Source organism: Protopterus annectens, chromosome 4.part0 (assembly GCF_019279795.1).
Source record: "Protopterus annectens isolate FY-2018-M chromosome 4.part0, PAN1.0, whole genome shotgun sequence".
Lineage (NCBI taxonomy): Eukaryota > Metazoa > Chordata > Ceratodontiformes > Protopteridae > Protopterus > Protopterus annectens.
In genome coordinates this window covers 266,174,116-266,200,142 of record NC_056733.1, presented here as the reverse complement: position 1 = coordinate 266,200,142, position 26,027 = coordinate 266,174,116, and the positions used below count along the sequence as shown (strand labels likewise).

Here is a 26,027-nt window from a genome sequence, read left to right as displayed (position 1 = left end):
CCCAAGAACTAAGGTGTGGAGAACTGACTAAAACATTCAGATCACGGATGGAAATGACCCAAGAATGGAGGTGTGGGTGTGGTGAACTGTCTAAAACATTCAGGTCATGGATGGGAATGACACACGAACTGAGGTGTGGGTGTGGGGATAGAATAGCTGTGTAAAATCTTAGCATAACCATAGATGTCCTTCTCTTCTGCGTTGCAATATTCTTTACATATGGGTTGTTTTCTGCCCTATGACTCAATGTCTGTCCACTATACAAAAGCTTCTAGCTACTGCCAGTACATGGGACATCACACGTCTGTTCTGACAACTTCAGCCACAAAAGGACGTCCACACTTACCATCCTCAGAACAAGGATGCCCCATGAGGAAAAAAAGTCCTAAGGAAAACAATAAGTCATCCAGGGAAGTGAAAAGTTGTAGGGGGAAGGCGGGAGGGACAGAATACTGCAACACAGAAGAGAAGGACATCTACAGTTATGGTAAGATTTTACACAACTATTCTATGTCCTTCCATTCAATGTTGCAGTATTCTTTACATATGGGAGAGTGCCATAGCTTAGTTGGAACCTTGTGAGGTAAACAACAGTGGAAGGCTGCAAGGATGAGTTTTCCACAAACCATGCAGAACATCCCTAGCAAATCTCACCCTGGACCTAGAAATTGTGTCCAATTTGTATAGTCGAAAAACACAGCATTTATTGTATTTTCTGCCTTTCTGAAAAAAACTTGAAAAAAAAACAAAAAAAATACTCTTGTTTTCCATACTTTTCTAATAGTTTGTTCCAGTGATCAGATTTTGCTGATCCCTGGGCTTTGTCTTGGTTCCTGTTTTCTCCATTTTCCTTGTTTGGTCAAGGGGTAGTTTCTTTACTCACTAGTGGGAGTAGGGAGTACTGAGCTGCCTGGTTGTCCTCAGAGGAGTGGTTTAAAGCAGTAACTTGTAGTTTATTGGCCATTTTGGGTCATTTCCTGTCTTTTCCACCCCCTGCTATAAAGCACGCTTTGGCGGGCTTTTCTGGCTATAGAGAACTCAGCACAGCTCCTCGTGGTGTCCAGCAGAGTTCCTAGAGCAGCAGAGACCAGAAAAGACAAACTTTCCAGATTTTAAGTATTTTTTTCTGCATTTTCGACTTTTTAAGCCTTTCGATTGCTATTTCTGCCTGTTTTATTCTGCTATTACCTATTTTTACTGTTTTTTATAGCTTGAACTGTTTATTGCACTTGCTTGTTTAAGTTTTGCTTAAAAGTTATGGTGTCCAGCAGAGTTCCTAGAGCAGCAGAGACCAGAAAAGACAAACTTTCCAGATTTTAAGTATTTTTTTCTGCATTTTCACTTTTTAAGCCTTTCGATTGCTATTTCTGCCTGTTTTATTCTGCTATTACCTATTTTTACTGTTTTTTATAGCTTGAACTGTTTATTGCACTTGCTTGTTTAAGTTTTGCTTAAAAGTTAAACAACAGGCTAATACACTCAAGTGTACTAGCTTTTGATAGCATTTAGTCGAAAAACACAGCATTTATTGTATTTTCTGCCTTTCTGAAAAAAACTCGAAAAAAAACAAAAAAAAAATACTCTTGTTTTCCATACTTTTCTAATAGTTTGTTCCAGTGATCAGATTTTGCTGATCCCTGGGCTTTGTCTTGGTTCCTGTTTTCTCCATTTTCCTTGTTTGGTCAAGGGGTAGTTTCTTTACTCACTAGTGGGAGTAGGGAGTACTGAGCTGCCTGGTTGTCCTCAGAGGAGTGGTTTAAAGCAGTAACTTGTAGTTTATTGGCCATTTTGGGTCATTTCCTGTCTTTTCCAGCCCCCTGCTATAAAGCACGCTTTGGAATTAGCTAATTAGCTAATTAGCGGAGCTGCCACTGTTGCACACTAGGGCCGGTTAAGCAGGTTTAAACTATTCGGGCTACCTAAAGTCCACTCTTCAAATTTTCCCTTAAAACTACCTTCCTCGAACTATACTACTGATCAAATCAGCGCATCCTTTAACTAAAAAGATCATCTCTACTTGACTCCTAGTAGACTATTCTCTATCTGTTAAACCTAGCACTTGCTCCTACAGTACTTATTACCTTGATACGGCACTCTTGTCATAGATAGTACCCCAAAAGGCAACCCCCATTCTCGGTCACCCACATCCCCGAATCTTTTTAAAGTTTTTTGTCTATCCGTCTAGCATGTCGAGCGATCAGTTGCTAGTGTCCTCTCCTGCTCAGCTGGTGAACCTGGGAATATTGAGGCAATGTTACAATTGCCTCATGTACACAGACAACCCTCTCCTCCTCCCACAAAACACAAATACATGCGAGAGATGCAACTATACGGCCAAACTGGAGGCTGAGCTCTCTCAACATAGGACTGGCAAGACCAGTCAGGAGGAGAAGGTTACCACACACACTATAGACCCAGTCTCACATAGTACCATTACAACCTCAAATCATACACATAAACACACAAAGACATACTGGAGGCTCTGATCAAAAATCTACCAAAACAGCAGAGGCCACCAAAGCAGACACCCAAACAACCACCACCTCAGAACACAACACCTGCAACACATAGACCTCATAGTCAGAGTGTCAAACAGTCACAGCCCTTAAGGCCAAACACAATGCCAGACACACTAGTCATTGGTGACTCCATAGTCAGACACACTGACGCCCCGCTCACCAGACTGAGTAAAGAGAAGGTCACAGTAAGCTGTCTGTCGGGCGCTAGAATCCGCCACATAACGCAAGCACTCAGGTCTCTCAACAGCAGGTACAAATATGACTCAGTCATTGTCCACGCTGGTGTAAACGACCTGAGACGCACCTCCTTGGACTACATGAAAAGAGACATTGAGGAGCTCTCTGATTATGTAGCCCAGGCAGGTATGACCCTGACCTTGAGCAGTATCCTACCTTCACCAAGAATGATGCCACAATACAGAGATAAGATGATCAGCTTTAACAATTGGCTTAAACACTGGTGTCATTCAAAGGGGATCCAGTATCTGTCTGCCTGGGATGACATGCTGGACAAGCCACGCTGCTTAAGGGACGGCTTGCACCTGTCACCCCTGGGATTCGGATATTGGCAAAGGCTCTTGCCACCCCCATAGTGCCTTTTTAGGCAAGGCTCAAATTCTAAACCTACCACCCTAGAACACAAAAAGGAAAAACTAAGGGTAATGCTGCTCAATGCCAGAAGTCTAAATCTCAAAATGCACGCACTCGAGGCCCTTCTCAGTATGGAGAACATCGATGTCTGTGCTGTGACAGAAACCTGGTTCAAGGCTCCTGAGAGCACCCCAACGCTATCAGGCTTTACCTCATATCATGCGTTCCGTTCCCAAACTCCGGGCAATACCAAGAAAGGAGGGGTATCCATATTCATCAAGGACACCCACACCTCAAGACTGGTGGCAACGCATGATGCATCGGAGACCATCCAGGTGCAATTAACCGTAGGCAAGACTGCTCTGCAAATTGTAGCATGTTACAGGCCACCCTCACAAACTCAGGAACCTCACATGGCCTTCCTGAAAACACTAGAGGGATAAATGTATCACCAAACACCATCATACTAGGTGACTTCAATTACCCTAATATAGACTGGGAACACTACTCAAGCCCAAACACCCTAGCCCAAAAGTTCCTGGAATTCATAAACTCAAATGCCATGGAACAACTAGTCACCATCCCCACAAGAGGAGATAACATACTTGATCTCATCATCACGAACATGGGAGCACAATGTTCAACACCGGAAGTATACCCCTCACTGGTGAGATCAGATCACAAACTAATCTCACTGGAGGTCCTCATCCCACCCCCACCTGAAATAAAAAAGACCACAGTAAAGAACTTCTCAAAAGCCGATTTCACACTTCTAAAGACTAGTGTGGTCTCCTTTAAGGCCCCCGAGCCAGCGGAAAACAGTACTCAAGCCGCTGAATCACTTACGAATGCCTTCTACCAGCACCTGCAGGACTGCATGGATAAGGCAATCCCAAGCAAAACAAAGACTCTTTGTACCAAAGGCAAGTGTCCAGTCTGGTGGACCCCAGCCATAAATAAACTCTACAACAAAAGGAGGAAGCTACTACAAGATAGATCAAAATCCTTAAAAGGTAAGACACCCTTGATCACTATAAGTAAAAAACTAAGAGCTCTCATAAAATCATCCAAAGCAAATTTCGAGAGAAAAATAGCTAAAGACTCAAAAGACAATCATAAGGCCTTCTTTAGCTATGTTAGAAACCTAGGAGGAAACTCCCAGATATGCTCAGAACTAGTTCAAAAGGATGTGAAGATTACTGATCCTACAGACATTGCCAACATACTGGCTGACAGGTTCAGTGCAAACTTCTCCCCTCCCCAAAAGGAGAGATATCTATACCAAACGATTTCAGCCCGCCAAACATCTCCAGCGCGCAAGTGAGAACTGCTGTCTCCAAAGCAAGAAACACAGCATCCATGGGACCTGATGGTGTCCCCGGCTGTGTGCTCCACGAACTCAATGAGGAATTAAACCCACAGCTAGGACAGCTGTTTAATCAAAGTCTTACCTCTGGATACGCACAGGAGTGGCGCACTGCAACTGTGGTCCCACTTCACAAAGGCGGTGCCTCCACCGACCCTGGAAATTACCGCCCATTAGCTTGACAAGCCTTATCTGCAAAGCCATGGAGAGGATCATAATGGACCTCATAAATAAAGACATAGGGAATTTGCAGACTTTGGATCCAACCCAGTTTGGCTTTGTCAAAGGCAGATCATGCCTTTTAAACTTGGTTGACTTTTTCAAACAGTCACCAAAGCCATTGATGAGGGAAAGGCAGTCCATACAGCCTACCTCGATCTGGCTAAGGCCTTCGATACAATACCCCACTCGGTATCATTGAAAACTCATCAGCTTAAATGTTAACCCATACATCACGAGATGGGTTGCAAACTGGCTGAGTGACAGAACCCACAGGGTCAGAGTTGCTGGCGCCATGTCAGACTCAAAGCCTGTCACAAGTGGTGTCCCACAGGGCTCAGTCCTGGGCCCACTCTTGTTTGGCATCTACTTTTCCAAGTAAAAGCAAACACAGGAGGGTTATGGCTGACAAAGTTTGCAGATGACTGCAAACTGGGCCATAGTAGAAAACACATCTGACACAGATATCCTTCAGAAGGGTCTCACAGAAACGGATAACTGGTGCCAGAGCCACGGCCTAAAGTTAAATGCCAAAAATGCATAGTCATACCCTTCGGGAAAAACAAGGTTACCCCTAGCTACCAAATAGGTGGCAATCCACTGAGCACAGAAGAAGTTATCAGGGACCTGGGGACCCAGGTTGATAGTAGTCTGTCATTTGACACCCATGTAGCTAAAGTAGTTAGGAAGACCTTCTACATTGCCCACCTTATCATGAAGGGATTCTCATCTAGATCAAGGGAGGTCATAGTCTCCCTTTACTCATCACTCATCAGACCAATGATTGAGTACAATGCCCCATTCGAATGTATCTGACCCGACACTTGCAGCAGCTGGAGAGGCCACAAAAGTTCCTCACCAAAAGGATAAAGGGTCTCAAAAATATGTCCTATGCTGCCCGACTGAAAGAACTCCAGCTCTATTCAGTCGCACCGCTTGCTCAGAGGTGACCTTTGCCTAACATACAAGGCCATGTCAAACCCAGATTTGATGAATATGCTTCACCTCAAAAATCTAGATCCATCAGAGCCACAAGGTCGGAGACTTAAACCTCGACACGGCTATTAATAGGACGTGCTGGAGGGATAGATTCATCACCCAAAGACTCCCTATGCTGTGGAACAAAATCCCGGTACATGTGAGGCAGAGCACCTCGCTGGCCTTGTTCAAGAGAAATCTTGACCAATGGATGGGAGATCGCAGATATACCCCAGGGATTACCTCAGTGTCACTGCTCAACAGAGGCACAGCAAAATAATGGGTATAGTTCCCCATACTAAAGGGGTGGCGTAAGCCACAAAACGATGGGCTAGGCTTGTAAATGCCCTCGGGCAGATAGCCTAGTATGAACCTATGAACCTATGAACCTATGTTTGGTAAAGGAGTGACAGAAGACCAAGTAGCAGCCTCCAAAATGGAATTAATTTCCAGACCCTTAAAGAAAGCCCCTGAAGAAGCCATAAATCCAGTGGAATGGGCTCTGACAGAAGTAGGCAGGGACTTATCATGAAAATCATAACAAAACACAATAGTCTTCTTAGAAATCCACTATGAAACAGTTTGTTTAGAAACAGGTAAACCCAGAGCCCTGGGATGAAAGAACACAAAAAGCTGATCTGACTAGCTTCAGTCTTGTCCAAGTAAAATCTAAGTTGCCTATGCACATCTAGAGAATGCAATTTTTTTTCACTAGAGGACTGATGAGAAGGTAAAAATGTAGGCAATTGGACAGCTTGATTAAGAGACATCTCATTCACCACTTTAGTCATGAAGGAAGGGTTGGTTCACAAGTAACCCTGTCCTTGTGGAAAACCAAGAAATGCTAGGGCTACCACCTGTCCCACTTTGCGAGGGACAGTCCCTCTTTGGCCAGTTGTGTCCTGCAAAAATTGAAAAAATGGCAAATGTTCTGAGATATTAGGACAAACATATTTCCTATATAGTTGCATAAAACAGTTATTCTGTTTCTGAAACACCTAAATGGTATAAGAAACAGAATAAGCAACTAAAATGCTACAAGAATAAGTATTTATGTAGGCAAAACAGTGAAGTTCTGTCCTATGTACTGGCTGTGGGTATGTTTTGCCTTGCAAAATCTGACGTTTGTACAAAACATGTCCCACTTTGGGCATTTGAAAAGGTGGCAACCCTAAGAAATGCTGGGACGCCATCAAAGCCTGAAACTCAGAGACACTCCTAGCAGAAGTCAAGGGCACCGGAAGCACAGTCTTCCAAGTGCAAAACTTTAGAGAAGCAGAAACTGCGGGCTCAAAGGGAGACAGAGTTAGCTTCTCTAGGACATAATTAAGGTCCCAAGGAGGTGGAACTGATTTCCTGTGAGGCTTAATATGTAGGACGCCTTTAAGGAAAAGTTTAACCTCCAGTCTGAAAGCTAAAGGAGGTGATAATGGCAGAGAAACAGAATGAGTAGAACTGTGGACTTTCACTGGGGAATATGATAAGCCACTTTTAAGCAGTTCACGCAAGTAAGACAGTACCACTGGAATGTCCACAAAAAATGGATCTAGACTTCTATTAAGGCACCGGATAGAAAATCTTCTCCCTTTGGAAATGTTAATATTTTCTAGTACTGGATTTCCTGGCCCCCTGCAAAACCTCAAGCACGTCCTGTGAATAAAGGTGCCTGAAAGGGATCAGAAGTTGATCACTCACAAAGTCAGTTGCAAAGGTGACAGATGTGGACGAAGAAGGGATCCCTTGTCCTGTGTGAGCAGATCTAACCGGTGAGGCAACTTGTGGTGATGGCCCTTGACTAGTTGCAGAAGAAGAGGGAATCAATGCTGTATTGGCCAAAAGGGAGTCACCAACAAGATTTTTGGTTTGTCCTGCTGAATCTTCAGCAAGACTTTCTGAATGAGAGGGAAGGGGGGAATGCATAACAAAACATCCCCTTCCATGAAAAAGAAAGGGCGTCCACTTTCCAAGCCAGAAGACATGGGACCCTGGCACAAAAGAGAGGAAGTTGTGTGTTTTGAGGGGAGGCAAAGAGGTCTAGATGTGGAGTACCCCACCGGTGAACCAGATCCAGGAACACATCTCTATGAAGCATCCATTCATGGGAATGTGTCATGGACCTGCTTAATGTGGCCGACACAGAATTTTGAGCAAAGGATAGGTAAACAGCAGAAGAGTGACCTTGTACTGAATTGCCAATTCCCATGCCTTGATAGCTAACCTGCAAAGAAGGTAAGATTTGGTGCCCACCCACCCCGCTTGTTTACGCACCAGAAGACAGTGGTGTTTTCTGTAAGAATCTTTAGAGAATCTGGCTGGAAGAGAGGCTGAAAAGTCTGCAAAGCTAGAAGAAGAGCCCTCATTTCTCTGATGTTGACATACTCCCGCTTCTGAGACAGAGACCAGAGATCCTGAACCTTCCTGAAAGCAAAAGTTGCCCCCAGCCTGTGTCTGAAACATTTGTGAAAAGCTGTTGAGAACGCTGGGACAAAAAAAAGAAGGCCTGGATTCAGAGAAAGCTGCTGAATCTACCAGAGGAGTTCTGTTTTCAGGCAGGGAAGTAGAGGAATTACAATCTCTAATGGGTGAGCATGCTGGGACCGGTGGCTGTCTTTAGAAGCCACTGAAATTTTCTCATGTGAAGCTTTGCAAAAGGCAACACGGGAATTGTGGATGCCATGAATCCAAGAAGTCTTAGGAATTGCCTGTCTGAGATGGAAAGATGAGTCAGAAGGGTCTCCACAAAGAGAGCATGAGAGACTGAACCTTGCCTGCTGGGAGAAACACCATCATCAAATCTGTCCTGAACCTGCACCCAAGAAGATGTGATTCTGTGAAGGAGTCAAACTGGATTTTTTTTTTAATTTATTGTGAACCCAATACTTTGACGGACATGAATGGCCTTTACCAGGTTTTGAGTCGAGTCATCTGAATTGTTGGCTAGGAAAAGGAGATCGTCCAGACAGGGATAATCCTGAACCCCCTGGACCTTCAAGAAGGCAATGACAGCAGCCAAGCACTTTGTGAATACCCTCGGGGCAGTGGAAAGACCAAAAGGCAAGGCAGAAAATTGAAAGTGCAAAGAACTCACTAAGAAACAGAAATATTTCCTGTATACAGGATGGATGGGGATAAGCAGATAAGCATCTTTGAGATCCAAGGAAACCATGAAAGACTGAGGTGAAATCAGGGAAAAGAGTGTCTGAAGGGATAGCATCCAGAAAGAAGGCACTTCCAGAAAAGTGTTTAAGAGAGAGAGGTCTAGAATTGGTCTCCATGGGCCATCCTTTCTTGGAACCAGAAGCATTCATGAATAAAAACCCCTGCATCTCTGATCCAGAGGTACACTTTGAATAGTGCCTTGAGACAGCAACTGAGAAAGGAGCTGTGGAAACAACTGTAACTGACTGAAGGGGGGTTGTGGAATTTCCATGAAAGGAGGTAGATTCTTCCAAGTCATAAAGTAGCCTTTCTGGATAATAGATAAAACCCAGGCATCCTGAATGATCCTTGCTCAGGCTGGAAAAGAAAGAGAAAGGTGAAGAGAAACATGTGTATGGAAGGTTGAGCTGGTTGTCACACAGAACTGGGCCTGGGTTGAAAGGACTGTTGTGTAGAGGGGCCTGAAGAAGTTTTTTTTCGATTGAGGGGGTTTCCTAGTAGACTTCTTAGATCTACAAGCAGATGTGGAAGCAGTAGAAGAATGAGCGGGTCTCCTAACAAATGAGGTCTTTGCAGGGAAGTTTCTATGAAATTTTGGAACTGGTGAAACAAACTGGTATTTCAGGTCTTGAAGCTCCTTCCCTTTTTCTTGCAGAGTCTTAAATAAATCTGCAGCTGCCAAACCAAAGAGGGCAGACTTGTCCAAAGGAGCATCAAGTAATTTTGCCTTAATATCATCAGGTAATGACTGAAGTCTCAGCCATGAATGCCGCCTAAGCACAGAGGCAGAAATAGCATATCTAGATGATGCCTCAACAGTATCATAGCTACACTTAATGGAATGCCTAGCTACTTGAGAAGATGCAGCCAAAAGAGACAGGACCTGTGTTTTAACCTCAGAGTCTGGTACAGAAGTTAGAGCCTGTGAAGCTTGAGAAAGCAAAGCCGGAGAATACCTAGACATGTGTGTCTGGTAATTAACAGCCCTGACAGCTAAAGCTGAAGAGGTGTATCCCTTCTTACCCAGTCTCTCGAGAAGTTTGCTCTCCTTATCACATGGTAGATGCTTGGCAGGAGGAGATAAATGGGAAGATTTATCAGAAACTATGGAGACCACAGCTGGATCAGCAGGGAGACACTTACAGAGAAAGTTGCAGGCATCTGGCACTTTATAAAATCTGTCAGGCCTCTTGGGAGCAGAGGCCTTTGAATCTGGAGATTTAGAGGAGGAGGTGAACGTGTCCAGGAAAGCTGGAAGGACTGGAGGAACTGTAGAGGGAGTGGGACCCTCCATTTGTAGGAGGTCATACTACCGCTTCTGTTCATCAGAAATCTAGGAAAAATCCCATTTGAAGAACTCCCTCATTTTATTAACAGCTTCTCCAAAAGAAATCTCTTCAAGAGGGGAATCCCCTCCATTACATTCCTCCTCAGGGGATGCATGTTCCAGAGGTGAAGTAAATTGGGTGGAATATGCAAGAGAATCCTCATCAGAGGAAGAATCATCAGAATCAGAGGAAAAAACTTGACCCAGCAGCCTGTACAAGACAGAAACTGAAAGAAAGCAGAGGGAGAGAGGAAGAAGGCTTCAAGGCCATCAAGGCCTTAATAAGATCCTGGGAAAAGGCATCCCAGACTGAGGAGTGGAAGGGATTTTTAGTCTTTTGTTTCTTCTTTGCACATCTTTTTGTTTGAGAGGATAAGGAAGAAGAACCTGACGTAGGCCTAATGCCCTGCATAGTCAACGAAGGATCCCTACTCGGAACAGCAGGAATGTTGCCGGAGTCCTTCAGCACAACAAGCCGTGCTTCCCCCCTTGTCACCCAAAACAGACGTCTGCATAGCCTTGGATGTGCTGGGATCCAATCCCTTGGAAGCTTCTGCAGAGGTACCCACCGAAGGAGCAGACCCGACCTCCGACTGTACTACTGGGTCTTCATCAACCTCAAGGGATACGTCAGAGGTAGGAGGCGCAGTGGAAGGGGACTCAGGCTTTTGCTTGCTCAACTTCCTCTTTAAATTCGGCTCAGCCAAAGGACCTCCGTAACCCTCCATAATGTCTTTAGTCAGACGTTTAAGCCACTGATTTTCAAAATAAAGATTTAGAGCCGAAAGCCGGCTATGCAAAGTCTTAGGCACAAAGGCCTGACAGATGAAACAGGATCGATAGTTGTGACTAGGCCCTAAACAGAAAAGACAGAGGCCGTGGCTATCTTTATGTGGAATCTGCCTTCCACACCTACACTTGCCCTTGCTGGATGACATGAACAAAAACAAACGGCAGTCACAAGAAAATAAATTCCCAACTGGGCACTTTTCTGAAGCTGGCAGCTGCATACAAAATCCGACTGCAGACTGTATGCAGGAGTCAACCTTCCGAGAGGCGACAGAAAAATTCGGAGGATGGTACATGCAGATGTCCTTTTATGGCTGACGTCAGAACAGAAGTGCAATATCCCATGTACTGGTAGTGGCTATAAGTTTTTGTATACTGGCTGGACGTCAAGTTGTAGAGTGGAAGACAACCCATATGTAAAGAATACTGCAACACTGAATAGAAAGACATCTGACTAAAACATTCAGGTCATGGATGGAAATGACTTTAGAAGAGACAAGGGTTACTGTTTTAACATCTGGAGGAAAAAGTAAATTCAGTTACCCAAAATTATAATAAGAATGACTTTTACTGTTTTCTGCCTTGTATTGCAGAAGCTACTCTTGTTTTCTTGTTTGAAATCAAATTACAAAATGGTGAATATTTTATTTAGCTAAGGAAAATAAACTACCTGAAAATTGCTGGTTTTGAGTATAACAATAATGTAAATGCAGAGACTTTCCCTTGTCATACTTCTCCTCTTTTGATAATGGAAACCTGCTACCTTCTTGGCAATTCATACATAAAGGGACAACAAAAATGTAATGATTATGTAGCCCAGGCAGGTATGACCCTGACCTTGAGCAGTATCCTACCTTCACCAAGAATGATGCCACAATACAGAGATAAGATGATCAGCTTTAACAATTGGCTTAAACTCTGGTGTCATTCAAAGGGGATCCAATGTCTGTCTGCCTGGGATGACATGCTGGACAAGCCACGCTGCTTCGCAAGGGACGGCTTGCACCTGTCACCCCTGGGATTCCGGATATTGGCAAAGGCTCTTGCCACCCCCATAGTGCCTTTTTTAGGCAAGTGCCTTTTTTAGGCAAGGCTCAAATTCTAAACCTACCACCCTAGAACACAAAAAAGGAAAAAACTAAGGGTAATGCTGCTCAATGCCAGAAGTCTAAATCTCAAAATGCACGCACTCGAGGCCCTTCTCAGTATGGAGAACATCGATGTCTGTGCTGTGACAGAAACCTGGTTCAAGGCTCCTGAGAGCACCCCAGCACTATCAGGTTTTACCTCATATCATGCGTTCCGCCCCAAAATCCGGACAATACCAAGAAAGGAGGGGGTATCCATATTCATCAAGGACACCCACACCTCAAGACTGGTGGCAATGCACGATGTATCGGGACCATCCAGGTGCAATTAACCATAGGCAAGACTGCTCTGCAAATTGTAGCATGTTACAGGCCACCCTCACAAACTCAGGAACCTCACATGGCCTTCCTGAAAACACTAGAGGGATAAATGTATCACCAAACACCATCATACTAGGTGACTTCAATTACCCTAATATAGACTGGGAACACTACTCAAGCCCAAACACCCTAGCCCAAAAGTTCCTGGAATTCATAAACTCAAATGCCATGGAACAACTAGTCACCATCCCCACAAGAGGAGAAAACATACTTGATCTCATCATCATGAACATGGGAGCACAATGTTCAACACCGGAAGTATACCCCTCACTGGTGAGATCAGATCACAAACTAATCTCGCTGGAGGTCCTCATCCCACCCCCACCTGAAATAAAAAGACCACAGTAAAGAACTTCTCGAAGCCGACTTCACACTTCTAAAGACTAGTGTGGTCTCCTTTAAGGCCCCGAGCCGGCGGAAAACAGTACTCAAGCCGCTGAATCACTTACAAATGCCTTCTACCAGCACCTGCAGGACTGCATGGATAAGGCAATCCCAAGCAAAACAAAGACTCTTTGTACCAAAGGCAAGCGCCCAGTCTGGTGGACCCCAGCCATAAACAAACTCTACAACAAAAGGAGGAAGCTACTACAAGATAGAGCAAAATCCTTAAAAGGTAAGACACCCTTGATCACTATAAGTAAAAACTAAGAGCTCTCATAAAATCATCCAAAGCAAATTTTGAGAGAAAAATAGCTAAAGACTCAAAAGACAATCATAAAGCCTTCTTTAGCTATGTTAGAAACCTGGGAGGAAACTCCCAGATATGCTCAGAACTAGTTCAAAATGATGTGAAGATTACTGATCCTACAGACATTGCCAACATACTGGCTGACAGGTTCAGTGCAAACTTCTCCCCAAAAGGAGAGATATCTATACCAAGTGATTGCAGCCCCCAAACATCTCCAGCCCAAGTGAGAACTGCTCTCTCCATAGCAAAAATCACAGCATCCATGGGACCTGATGGTGTCCCCGGCTGTGTGCTCCACGAACTCAACGAGGAATTAAACCCACAGCTAGGACAGCTGTTTAATCATAGTCTTACCTCTGGATACGCACCCAGGAGTGGCGCACTGCAACTGTGGTCCCACTTCACAAAGGCGGTGCCTCCACCGACCCTGGAAATTACCGGCCCATTAGCTTGACAAGCCTTATCTGCAAAGCCATGGAGAGGATCATAATGGACCTCATAAATAAAGACATAGGGAATTTGCAGACTTTGGATCCATCCCAGTTTGGCTTTGTCAAAGGCAGATCATGCCTTCTAAACTTGGTTGACTTTTCGAAACAGTCACCAAAGCCATTGATGAGGGAAAAGCAGTCCATACAGCCTACCTCGATCTGGCAAAGGCCTTCGATACAATACCCCACTCGGGTATCATTGAAAAACTCATCAGCTTAAATGTTAACCCATACATCACAAGATGGGTTGCAAACTGGCTGAGTGACAGAACCCACAGGGTCAGAGTTGCTGGCGCCATGTCAGATTCAAAGCCTGTCACAAGTGGTGTACCACAGGGCTCAGTCCTGGGCCCACTCTTGTTTGGCATCTACTTTTCCGAAGTACAAGCAAACACAGGAGGGTTATGGCTGACAAAGTTTGCAGATGACTGCAAACTGGCGCCATAGTAGAAAACACATCTGACACAGATATCCTTCAGAAGGGTCTCACAGAAGCGGATAACTGGTGCCAGAGCCATGGCCTAAAGTTAAATGCCAAAAATGCATAGTCATACCCTTCGGGAAAAACAAGGTTACCCCTAGCTACCAAATAGGTGGCAATCCACTGAGCACAGAAGAAGTTATCAGGGACCTGGGGACCCAGGTTGATAGTAGTCTGTCATTCGACACCCATGTAGCTAAAGTAGTTAGGAAGACCTTCTACATTGCCCACCTTATCATGAAGGGATTCTCATCTAGATCAAGGGAGGTCATAGTCTCCCTATACTCATCACTCATCAGACCAATGATTGAGTACAATGCCCCATTCGGAATGTATCTGACCCGACACTTGCAGCAGCTGGAGAGGCCACAAAAGTTCCTCACCAAAAGGATAAAGGGTCTCAAACATCTGTCCTATGCTGCCCGACTGAAAGAACTCCAGCTCTATTCAGTCGCCACCGCTTGCTCAAAGGTGACCTTTGCCTAACATACAAGGCCATGTCAAACCCAGATTTGATGAATATGCTTCACCTCAAAAATCTAGATCCGTCAGAGCCACAAGGGCGGGAGACTTAAACCTCGACACGGCTATTAATAGGACGTGCTGGAGGGATAGATTCATCACCCAAAGACTCCCTATGCTGTGGAACAAAATCCCGGTATATGTGAGGCAGAGCACCTTGCTGGCCTTGTTCAAGAGAAATCTTGACCAATGGATGGGAGATCGCAGATATACCCCAGGGATTACCTCAGTGTCACTGCTCGACAGAGGCACAGCAAAATAATGGGTATAGTTCCCCATACTAAAGGGGTGGCGTAAGCCACAAAACTATGGGCTAGGCTTGTAAATGCCCTCGGGCAGATAGCCTAGTATGAACCTATGATAATACATCTCAGTGTGTTGTAATAAGGAGAAAAGCAACCATTTCACAAGTCATGTGTGCCAACTTATCCTCAGTGCACTCAATGACCCACGGCGCAACCCATCTGTCTGCAGTCAGCTGTGTCTCCTCTGTGCCAATTAAAGTGCACTTTGCCTCATGCATCAATAACTCAGGAGCTGTGGTATCTGAACCCATATGATGCACTGCCCTGTGAGATACAGTAGACTATACTTCTTCCACTTATGCAGAAAACTAAGAGGAAGCTGTGGAGCTACTTTAAACTGCAGTGTCACTTCCAATACAGGGACAAAACAACATGCTGCATGTAGGGACGACAAAAGGATAACCAGAGTTAAGGTCACTGGGCAAATACACTCAACTCTCATTATATGCATCCACAATAGCAAAATGTCAACACTGTCTGAATTCTTCTTTTGTATTATGCAAAACAGGAACGTTTCAGCCCTCGGTCATCTAAGACTTTCAAACTACCAGTAGAAATAAAGCACTGCTTACCTATGAGATGTTAGCACTACAGATCGGCCTTCCTTGATAATACTAAGAATGGAATTCCATAAGAAACGCCTGGCCCTTGGATCCATTCCTGTCGTCGGTTCATCCTGTAAGAAATATGACATTTGGCGTATTAAGAATGTGGTTTATGGTTACACAATCAACAGACAAATGCATTCAGCAATTTATAGCAGTCTGTCATACATACTAATGTATCTGGTACAGGAGACACCTAGCCTGCATGACCTACATTTCTTTTACTTTATAACAGTCACTATTTTCTTACTATTTTCTTCTGGGTACTCTGTTCTCTCTGCAACTGACTCTGTGAATATGATAACTTTTCTATGTGAATGCCTTCACAGTGGAACTCCTGTCAAATGTCTCCCAAAAGATGCAAAACTAACAATGGTATATTTTACCTGTTTCAAAACTTCACAAATTTTCTACCTTACCTAGTTGTACTAGGAGATAACTAAGCATTTATGGTGTCAATTTCCATCCCAGTAGCTTTTACTATCCAAGCTCTGCTCCCTCCAAGCAGGAATATACATTTTACACTGCCAATCCTGAATACAGAAACTGATGTAAGTAAGTAGGAAATTGCGCCACACAATCAACATCCATCTGATGACAGGTGTAAATGCAAAAACACTCAAACACCACTACTAATTTTCATGCAAAACAGGTAAAAAAGGCTTCTCTATGATGTTGAAGAGATAGCATTCCTGATAAATGTAACTTCTGCATAATATGACATACTTCACAATGTACATCTGTGATGGACCTTAACTCAGAGTGCAGTCAGACCAGCTCACTTATCCAGTTAAAAATGTTAATGAACAAATAAATGATTCGTACATTACAATGCATCACCTGTAGCACAGAAGCGACCACAGCTACATTTTCCACCCTGCTCAATCAATTAGACCATGCAGTGAGGCTGTCACTGTAAAATGGTTCCTACTTCCCATTAATGTGCACAAACAGGTTGCCTATCTCTTTTCACAAGAGACCTGAGAACCTAAACTGATAATTTCCTCTACTTTGATTACCGTGAAGCAATGACTGTCAGGAAATTGTTCTACTTGGCTCAGCTGACCTCCTCTATCATCTAGATATAAGAAGTTCTTGTTCAGTTGTACTCGGCATTAATCAGATCAATTATAGAATACAAAATTTTCTTTGGGATGTAATTCACCAAACATATCAATCAGTTGGAAACAATCCAGATATTCCAGACAAAAAGAATCACAAGTTTAAAAACCCCAAGCTACCAGAAAAAAAAAAAACAAACTAGAAGCATTGTCCCTCTTTTCTGTGTATTACAGGCTCCTCGGAGGAGACCTAGGCCTCTTCTTCAAAACAATCAGGGACCTAGTAGTCCAGGATTTCTTGTACCTTCACAAATCTAACAGTCCCATAAACATCAGAACAGGGGATCTAAACCTGCTTCAGCTCATCAATAAAACAAGGTGCAGATATAGATTCATTATTCAGCATCTTCGTCACATCTAGAATAGATTCCCCCTGCAGATAAAGCAATTATGATGCACCACTTTTCTTTAAACTGGATCTAAATAATTGCATGGATATTCATACATTTACCCCAGTCTTGACTGGCCTAGCACTTCTTCAGAGGGAAGGTACAGGTTAGGGTGGGAACTGGCAAGGCATAATGGTCACAAAGCTCAGAATTCTTGAACTTATGACTTCAATGACTGCATACAGGAGTAGTTGCTATGTAAGCCCCCTCCCCCTCCACCTCATATAATATTCACAGTAACGCTCACCACCTATAGTACTCAAGTCTTACCTTCCATGTTTAAAGTAGTTATTGTGGTAGACAGGCACAGCCGCTTGTACTCTCTATAATGTAGAAATTTTTTATTTATTTTATTTTACATTTGTTGACCGGAAAGTCCGACTAGGTATACGCCCATTTTCAGCGGAGACCCGGGGAGAAAAGCTCCACATATTCAGACAAACAAGATTTCACATAATATAGGAGTACATTTTAGAATTCATATTTACTGTCCAAGGGGCACCCCTTGAATCACTGTGGTACACCATACCCATATGGAAGTGATTCCTGAACATGCTACATCTGCAGTTGGGGATCACTAAGCACTATACATGCTGCTGCACTGCTAAGACACCATATTCGTAGCATGATCTGATGGCATGCAGAATGGCTGAACTTGAGGCTTTCTTGCAAGTTGAACACATTCATATATGTGTAGTTACAGAAAACAGTCTCACAGCAATGAAAACACTCACTCTATTCCTGAGTATAATGCCTATCATACCTTCAGACCAACTGGCAATTGTGGGCAGTATGAGTATTTGTCAGGATATCATCACCTCATGACAGATTCCTTGGGGCTCTAATATCCTGAATCTAGTCCTCACAAATATGAACACTTCTTGCACAGATCCATACGTAACATCATGTCTTGTTAAATCAGAACCTAATTTAGTGACCTTTTATTTTAAAACTGGTGATACTTCCCCTGTAAATATCTCTGTGTTTAGTGATTTCTCAAAAATAAACCTTTTTCAGTTACTTGATGACTTAAATAAATTCTGCTGTAATCCTGCTTTGAAGGATCCCATTGCTAAAGCAGCTACCTATGCCTCTGATTTCCACTCTCACTTAAGCAGTTGTACTTATAAGGCACTCTCGATCCACAACAAATATAATAAGAAGGTTAAAACAACCCCATTGGTGGAACACTTGTATAAATAAATTATATAACAACAGAAAACAAACTGCTTATTGCTTATAAGAGGTCTCATTCTATCTACCTTAACAGCACACTTAAGCAAACTAACAGAGATTAAGGGAACATCAGGAAGCTCAAGGCTGAGTATGAACTTAAAATACCCACTACAACCTACTGCAAATCTTTATTTAACTGTCAGAATGTTAAGAACTAACATTCAGTAGTGTTCAGAGCTAGTCCACAATAACACTAGATTCAATGACCTAAAGGAAATAGCTAATATCCTAGCTAACAAACTTAGTGCAAATTTTACTCCACCCACAGTTACAGCTATCTCAAACGTTCCGCAGTCTCAGCCACCTGTTTAATTACTATGGAACAAGTTCTCTCAGCCGTTTAAAAACTAAGAATACTTCATCCAAGGGCCCTAACAACATACCAGGTCACCTGATTATAAGTGCCAGATATGGCCTTTCTGATCCCCTAAAATCTTTAATCTAAGCCTCTCTACTGGTTACATTCCTGAAGCCTGAAAAAACAGCTACTGTAATGCCATTACACAAGGGTGGCCCAACCACAGACCCTGGCAACTTGAGACCCATTAGTCCTGCTAGCCTCATATGTAAAGCTATGGAGTGCATTATTTCAGACTTCAACATCCTGGACAGTCATCATTTTGTCTTTATCATAGGAAGGTTCCGCCTCTTTAAGCTCATTAATTTCTTTGAAAAGTAACTGAAGCAATGGATAGTGGTTTTGCAGTGCATACAGCATCTCTAGGTCTGGCCAAGGCCTTTGACACTATTCCCGATGCAAGCATTATTGACAGACTTTTAAATATGAATATAAATCCTTATAATGTGCAATGGACAGCTAACTGACAGAACTTATGTGATTAGAGTTGCAGGTGCCACTTCTGAAAGCAAAGCAGTTACCAGTGGTGTATCACAAGGCTTAGTTTTGGGCCCTCTCCTATTTGGCATATATTTCTCAGACCTTCTGTCCAGCACTAAGGTTAACGAAGTTTGCAGACAACTCTAAACTGGTGTTATTTGATCTTCAACTGACTCACTATTGCTCCAACATGACTTAGACCATGTTAACAATTGGTACAAGGACAATGTTTTTAAATTAAATGTAAAAAAAAAAATATGTAGTACAATTCATTCTGGTAAACAAAACAGTTTCACTTACTATATAGGAGTTGACCCACCCAATCAGACACTGTTGTAAGGGATCTGGGTACTCTTGCTGATAATTCCTTATCATTTGGTCATCATGTCTCCACAGTAGTTCAGAAAGCCTTCTATCTGGCCCATTACATTTCCAAAGGAATCTCCATTAGATCCAAAGAGGTATTAAATCCCCCTTTATTCATTATTGAATATAATACACCTTTTGGCATGCATTCGTCTAAATCTATCACACAACTTGAGAGCCCTCACAGAAAAAGATCAGTGGCCTCAAAAATCTTAGTTATCAGGAGAAACTGGTAGCCCTTTCTCTGTACTAAGTCTCTAGCCTTTCGTGCCATGAAAGATCCAACCCTATTTGATCTATTCCTTTACGGAACTAACGGTACAACAAATGCTCAGTTACAGGAACTAAAACTTCATCAGCAGATAAATAACACACGCTTGGGTGATAGATTCATATCCCAACATATTCCTTACCTCTGAAATAAACTTCCATTACATGTTAAGCAGAGTAGCAGCCATCTTCAAGGTAAACCTAGATAATTGGATGGGCAGCCTCAAATTCTCTCCTGGTCTATCCTGTCTTCCCCTCTTTGATACCAGAGAGAAATTATGAATAGGGTTTTTTCTCTAGGCTTGAAATGGTCTGCAGACCAATTGCCTAGTACTTACCTATGAACCTAAGAGAGAAGGCGGCCAGACAGAGAGAACAGGATTACAGTAAACTCTCAGTTAACCGGAACTCAAGCAACCGGCAAAAAATATGGAAGAAATACAGTACAATTTTCATGTGCTGCACTTTCTGTTTTCCCCTGCAGAAACATACCTTACATTTTTAAAGTTTTAGAGTTTTAAACAGGAAACCTGAGAACAAGTCAAACCAAACAAATAGTATAGGGTACCGTATTAGTCAGGCCTATTTTAATAGTAACTCTCTAGCAGCCAGAAACTACAGTTGTCTGGCATCTACCAATCCTCATGGGTGCCGGTTAACTGAGCGTTTACTGTATAGTCATGGTGGTCTCTGTACCTGCCATACACTGAGTTAACAACTAAATCAACTAAAAGGCACTGCTGATCTGTGTGAAGTTTTCTTTTATAAATTTGCAGTAGTCTTACTTTGCCGCACAACACCTCAACTGGTAACAGCTGGCAATACAGCACAGCATAACCTCACGGCCCTATTTATAACCACTGACATGCGATGTGGTGCGGCAGGGCTAGTATGCAGTATATTTGTGTGTTAAAGTGCTAAGATATGAATAAAGATGTGAAAATAATGGAGCAACACAACATATGAAACCTTTCCCCATTGTGTTAGCACTGTATTCTATGAATGGTGTGTGTGTCTATATATATATATATATATATATATATATATATATATATATATATATATATATATATATATATATATATATATATATATATATATATACACACACACATATATACAACCCCCTCAAAGTGTATGCTATTCATGAAGGCAGCACCATCACACTACAGCTGGTTACAAACAGGAAGTCGTAACCAAAAATACAGTAACCTTGAATCCTGGAATCTTCAATTAAACGTCTTTATTCACAAACAGGACCAAAACAAGAAAATAATCCACATAGGCACTAAGCGCTTTCACCCTTTCGTCCTAGGGCATCATCAGAGTACAAAAATAGGCTGATCATCATCCCTTAAATACAGAACTTCAAATTTGTTAATTGAACAATTTCATAATTAAAACATTTATCTCCTTAATTGATAAATAAATGAATGAATTAGTCAGAGAGAGATGCTTGTAGCAGTATAACCTAGCCAGAACTTAAAGCAATACATCAATTAATGTTGGAATATGAAATTTAAAACGTCCAGTATATAAATATTACATCCTTATATACACAAAAAATTACATAATAAATAACAATAATAATAAATAGCATGAATCAATAACCAATTAAACAACAGTTAAATTAATCATAATGTTAAAAACTACTGTTCCACCAACAGAATTATATATGCCTCACCCTAGAAATTTTAAAGAAATTATTAAAAACTTCTATGTGTGAAACCTGGAAACAGGAAGTCATCAGAACTACAGATGCACTTTTCAGTGCAATAATCCCACTCCTCAGCTGAGTAATGTATTAGAGCTATCAAAAAAAGGAAAATCTCTATCGGCAATGGAATTCTTTACAGTGTGGCAAACATATTACCTCACCCTACTTGCCCTGCTCTGAAGCAGTGAGACTGGACAGCTTCTGGCAATAGGAGCTCATACAAACTAGTTCCCCTTATTACTATTAGATGGCACTGATCTCTTGTCTGATTCCATGCCCAATGACTGTGATTTCTTTATCAGTCACAGCACAGTGGTATAAGGCAGCTTGCCTTACCAAGTACTTGTACAAGCTACTTTACATTTTGATTTGTGGATTTGCAGAATTTCCATTAGGGCACAGTCAAAGACTGCTCTGTAGACCAGGCATAGGTCACCTCTTACCAGCCTGTATGATACAGAGCACAGTGACAGGGCTTTCAGTCTTTTCATGTAAGTCACATTTTGGAGGCCCTGGATTCTCTTGATTAGAAACCTCTGTGGTCTCTCCAGTTGCTGCAGGTCTGGTGAGACATATACAGAATGAAGCATCTTACACGATTAGTGGTCTGATAAGGGTCCAGTACAGCAGAGTTATAACCTCCTTGGTATTGGATGTGATGCCCTTATTTATGAGATGTGCAATGTAGAAGGCTTTCCTTACCACTATGGACACACGGTAATTGTAATTTAGAGTGTTAACAACCTGTGCTCCCAAGTCTCACACCACTGGGTTTGAGCTTAAAAGTGTGCTATCAATATTGCAATTAGCAGGTGCTGCTTCTTTGCCAAAGGGGATAATGAGGCTTTTTTTTGCATTTAGTTTTAGTCTGCGACTTTGGCACCAATCATTTGTCTTAGTCAGTCCCATCTGTAATATGATAACATTGTTGGGGGACTCTATGATTGCACCCAGTTTTCAGTCGTCTGCAAACTTGGTAATCCACAGGCCATCTACTTTTGTCTGGGCTTCAGAGAAATAGATTCCAAACAGAAGAGGGCCTAGTACAGATTCTTGTAGTACACCACTGGTAACTGGTTTACTGGTAGATGTGGACTCCCCAGCTTTGACAGTGTGTGTTCTATCGGTTAGCCAGTTGGCAACCCATCTAGTGACGTATGGGTTAATCCCCAGCTGAATTTTGTCAAACACCTTGGCTAAATCAAGATAGGTGGTATGTACTGTCTTCCCCTCATCCAGAACTTTGGTGACATTCTCAAAGAAGTCCACCAGGTTTAATAAGAAAGATCTACCCTTAATAAAACCAAACTGGGTCAGGTCAAGAGTTTGAAGGTCACCTATATTCTGGTAGATAGAGTCCATGATGACTCTTTCTATAACCTTGCAGATAAGGCTGGTCAGGATAATGGGTCTATAGTTCCCAGGGTCAGTTGTTGGACCCCCTTTTGTGCAAGAGGATTACTGTTGCTGTTCTCCACTCTGCCGGCACAAAGCCAATGCTATGGCTGTTGTTAAAGAGAGTGCTAAGTGGTTCTGCTAGGTCTTGTTTTGATTGTTTAGTAAGTAGCCTGGGATATTATTTGGTCCCCTAGAGGCCATATTTTTGGCTCTGGAGAGTGCTTGTATGAACCGTTCTTTGAAGATACTCAGTAGTGGACTGGTGTCAGGAATGCTACAGGGTATGGCTGGTGGAAACAGGGATGAAGTTATCACTAAAGCTGTCAGCTAGCAGGTTGGCAATTACTTCAGGTTTAGTATGAGTGGTACCATCCACTATAAGTTCGGCACAGAGCTGGGCATTCCCTTTCAGATTTTGGACATAGGTAAACAATGCCTTATGATTGTCTTTAGCTAGGGATGCTAGTTTAGTCTTCTAACTAGCTTTAGTGGACTTAACAGGGTTTCTGATTTGCTTTTTTAAGCTGTGGAGGGTATTCTTCCTCTGCTGAGTAAGTTCCCTCTTATTCTTAGATATCTGTTTATTTCTTTTGTTATATAACTGGCTTGTTTTTTCAAGAGGATTAGTCCTGACAGGTACAGCCGAGTCAATACATTTGTTTAAGTGGCTATATAGGGCATTTGTGTACTTCTCTACACAGGAGTCGTTGCTGACTGTGTTAGCAGGGGTTTTGAAGCTTTTTATACTACTGCTTACATGGTTATAATTTACTTTGGAGATTTTTTTTACAATTTTTTGTTCCTGTGGGGGTGGCACGTCTGATTTTTATTTCAAATGAAACAGATTTATGGTCTGACTTAACCAGGGAGGGCAACACACAGGGGGTAGTGCAGTGGCCCCCCCCGTGTTGGTGAGTACCAAGTCTAGGGCATTTGAGTCCCTTGTGGGGGGGTGCAGACTAACTGTTTCAGAGCATTTGAATTAACGAAGTCCAGGAACCTCAGAGCAATCATGACTGTACTCATGTTAAGTCGCTCAATCAATAGACAGGTAGCTGAAGTCTCCCATGACCAAAGTGTTTGGCTGTATATTGAGTGACTAGTAGTCCAGGTAGGTGGTGTGATTCTTCTGGTTCATGGTGGGGGACCTGTAGCTAGAGTTGATGTGGCAGGGTATTTTACCTATAGATATTTAGATCTGAAGTAGCTCGAGAGTCATACTGTTTCACCAGTCTCGAGGTTTTTTTGCATTTAATGAAAATGGATACACTTCCACCTTTGATTCTTTCATGTTCGTTTTGGGGTCTGGGCATGTGAAAGGCATTGTTGCCTTGCACAACCGGGTTGCTCTCTTCAGCCTTGAACCAAGTTTCGGTGTCTGCACAGATGTCAGCATCTTCCAAGGTGAGGTGTGCTTCCAGGGAGTGCAGTTTACTATTTAGGCTCCTAGCATTAAGCAGCATGGCCTTGAGTTTGTCTCTAGTGGATTTTTTTTACATCAGAAGTTTTGTTGTTTTGACATAGCCTAAAAAAGGCACTATGGGGGTGGCAAGCATATCCGAAAGCCTTGAGGAGACAGGTGAAGGCCATCTCTTCACTTGGTCTACATTGGTAATAAAGTTATTTATTTATTTAGTTAGTTATTCACTGGACTATGAAATAAGAATGCTGGTCCTTTAGGAGTTTTTTCAGACAGCAATACAGAAAAAAAATGGGTTCACAGCAGGCCAAACTATCACTACTGCTTTATTACACGAATTACAAAGTAAGCTGAATGAGTTGATATAAGCAGAAATACTCACACTAACAGAACAATCAATCTGCAGACAAATTTTATATCAGTATGACTTCATTACACTGAATACCAGTTACACTTTGTGGACTTTTCATACACTCTGTCAGTAGTCTTACCTACTACTTCTGTATAATGCAGAAATCAGGGAAATGCACAGGCTGGGAAAGTCAGTTTTTAAGCACATGATCTAGTGGTATTTACAGAGAAACGGACCAGAGCGGGTTTTTTGGATGTGTGAAACAGAAAAATGAAAAGGAAAGAATTCATATCATGTGTGCATGTATTAGGAAGTAATTTACTTTACATAATAATAAGATAGAAACCATGTTCAAGCCCTCAAAAGCAAGGCACTTAGGGAAAAGCTGTTCCCTAAAGTGTTAACAATGGAAAGCGCTTTATCACTGGAGATGGCACTGTGGAAGACAACCATAAAGATAGCAAGTCCTGAAGATCTAAGTTAAATGTGCAACCAATACAAGTAAGGAGCACAAACAAGGGAGGATAGTGACTTAATGTAAAAATGTCGTTGTGTCTTTCGGCTTTTCCCAGTTAGGGGTCACCACAGCAGAACTCCGGTCCTCTAATGATTGGTAGTTGATTTTTACGTGCCGAGTTACCAGCCCTGATGCACAACTTTCAATGAAGGTACGCCCATTCACGCATATCTCCACGCAGAAGACGCTCTAGCTGAAAATCGAACTGGACAACGTCTTACTGTGAGGCGACAACGCTACCACAGCGCCACCACCGTGGGTAAACAATGTAAAAATGTATACATTATTAATAAAAAGGCCAAAGTTTTAGTCCCTGCTGTGATGGACAGCAAGCCCCTTTAGTTAAGCTTGAGACAATGAGGTTAAGAGTAGGTAAAAGAACAAAGAACTTATGAAGTTACTCTGTTCTGAAGTACCTGAAGCAGTGAAGTAGTAGTCTGAAATTAACAGCAAGCAAAGGAAAGACGTAACCTAGATGGAGAAGTAATCATCCTTTGCTTAAAGCTAACTGACTCCAGGTAAATAAATCTAGAAGCTCTACATAATACCTTAATCTGTTTATCAAATTTGCCATTGAAAGTGGTCAATAAATATTGGAGCTGTGACTTTCGATTCAGAAGCACAGTGTTTATTTTTCTGGAAATCAGGGCTGTGGGCAGTGTAATTCAGATAATCTTAAGAAAGTTAACTCTGGCTCTTGGACCACTAAAAGTCATCCGTAAGATGTTACTATCTGCACAAAGCTCTGCATGAAAAACAGAATGCTAAACAATGACATGAATTTATAAAAAAAAAAAATGAGAAGACAAGGTGGCCAAAGACAGAACACCTCAGTCAACCCCAGAATAAATGCAGACAGTACATTTATGAAACAGCATTCATTACGGAAAA

At 42.4% G+C, this 26,027-nt stretch overlaps 1 protein-coding gene across 1 annotated transcript in view; it reads right to left on the bottom strand.

Moving 5' to 3' along the window:
- Window positions 1-26,027, bottom strand: part of ABCA1 (ATP binding cassette subfamily A member 1) — a 767,698-nt gene that overhangs the window by 33,485 nt on the left and 708,186 nt on the right. The window contains exon 47 of the mRNA XM_044068257.1: window positions 15,480-15,583. Coding sequence (XP_043924192.1) covers window positions 15,480-15,583 — 104 coding nt within the window. The remainder of the gene's footprint in view (window positions 1-15,479; window positions 15,584-26,027) is intronic.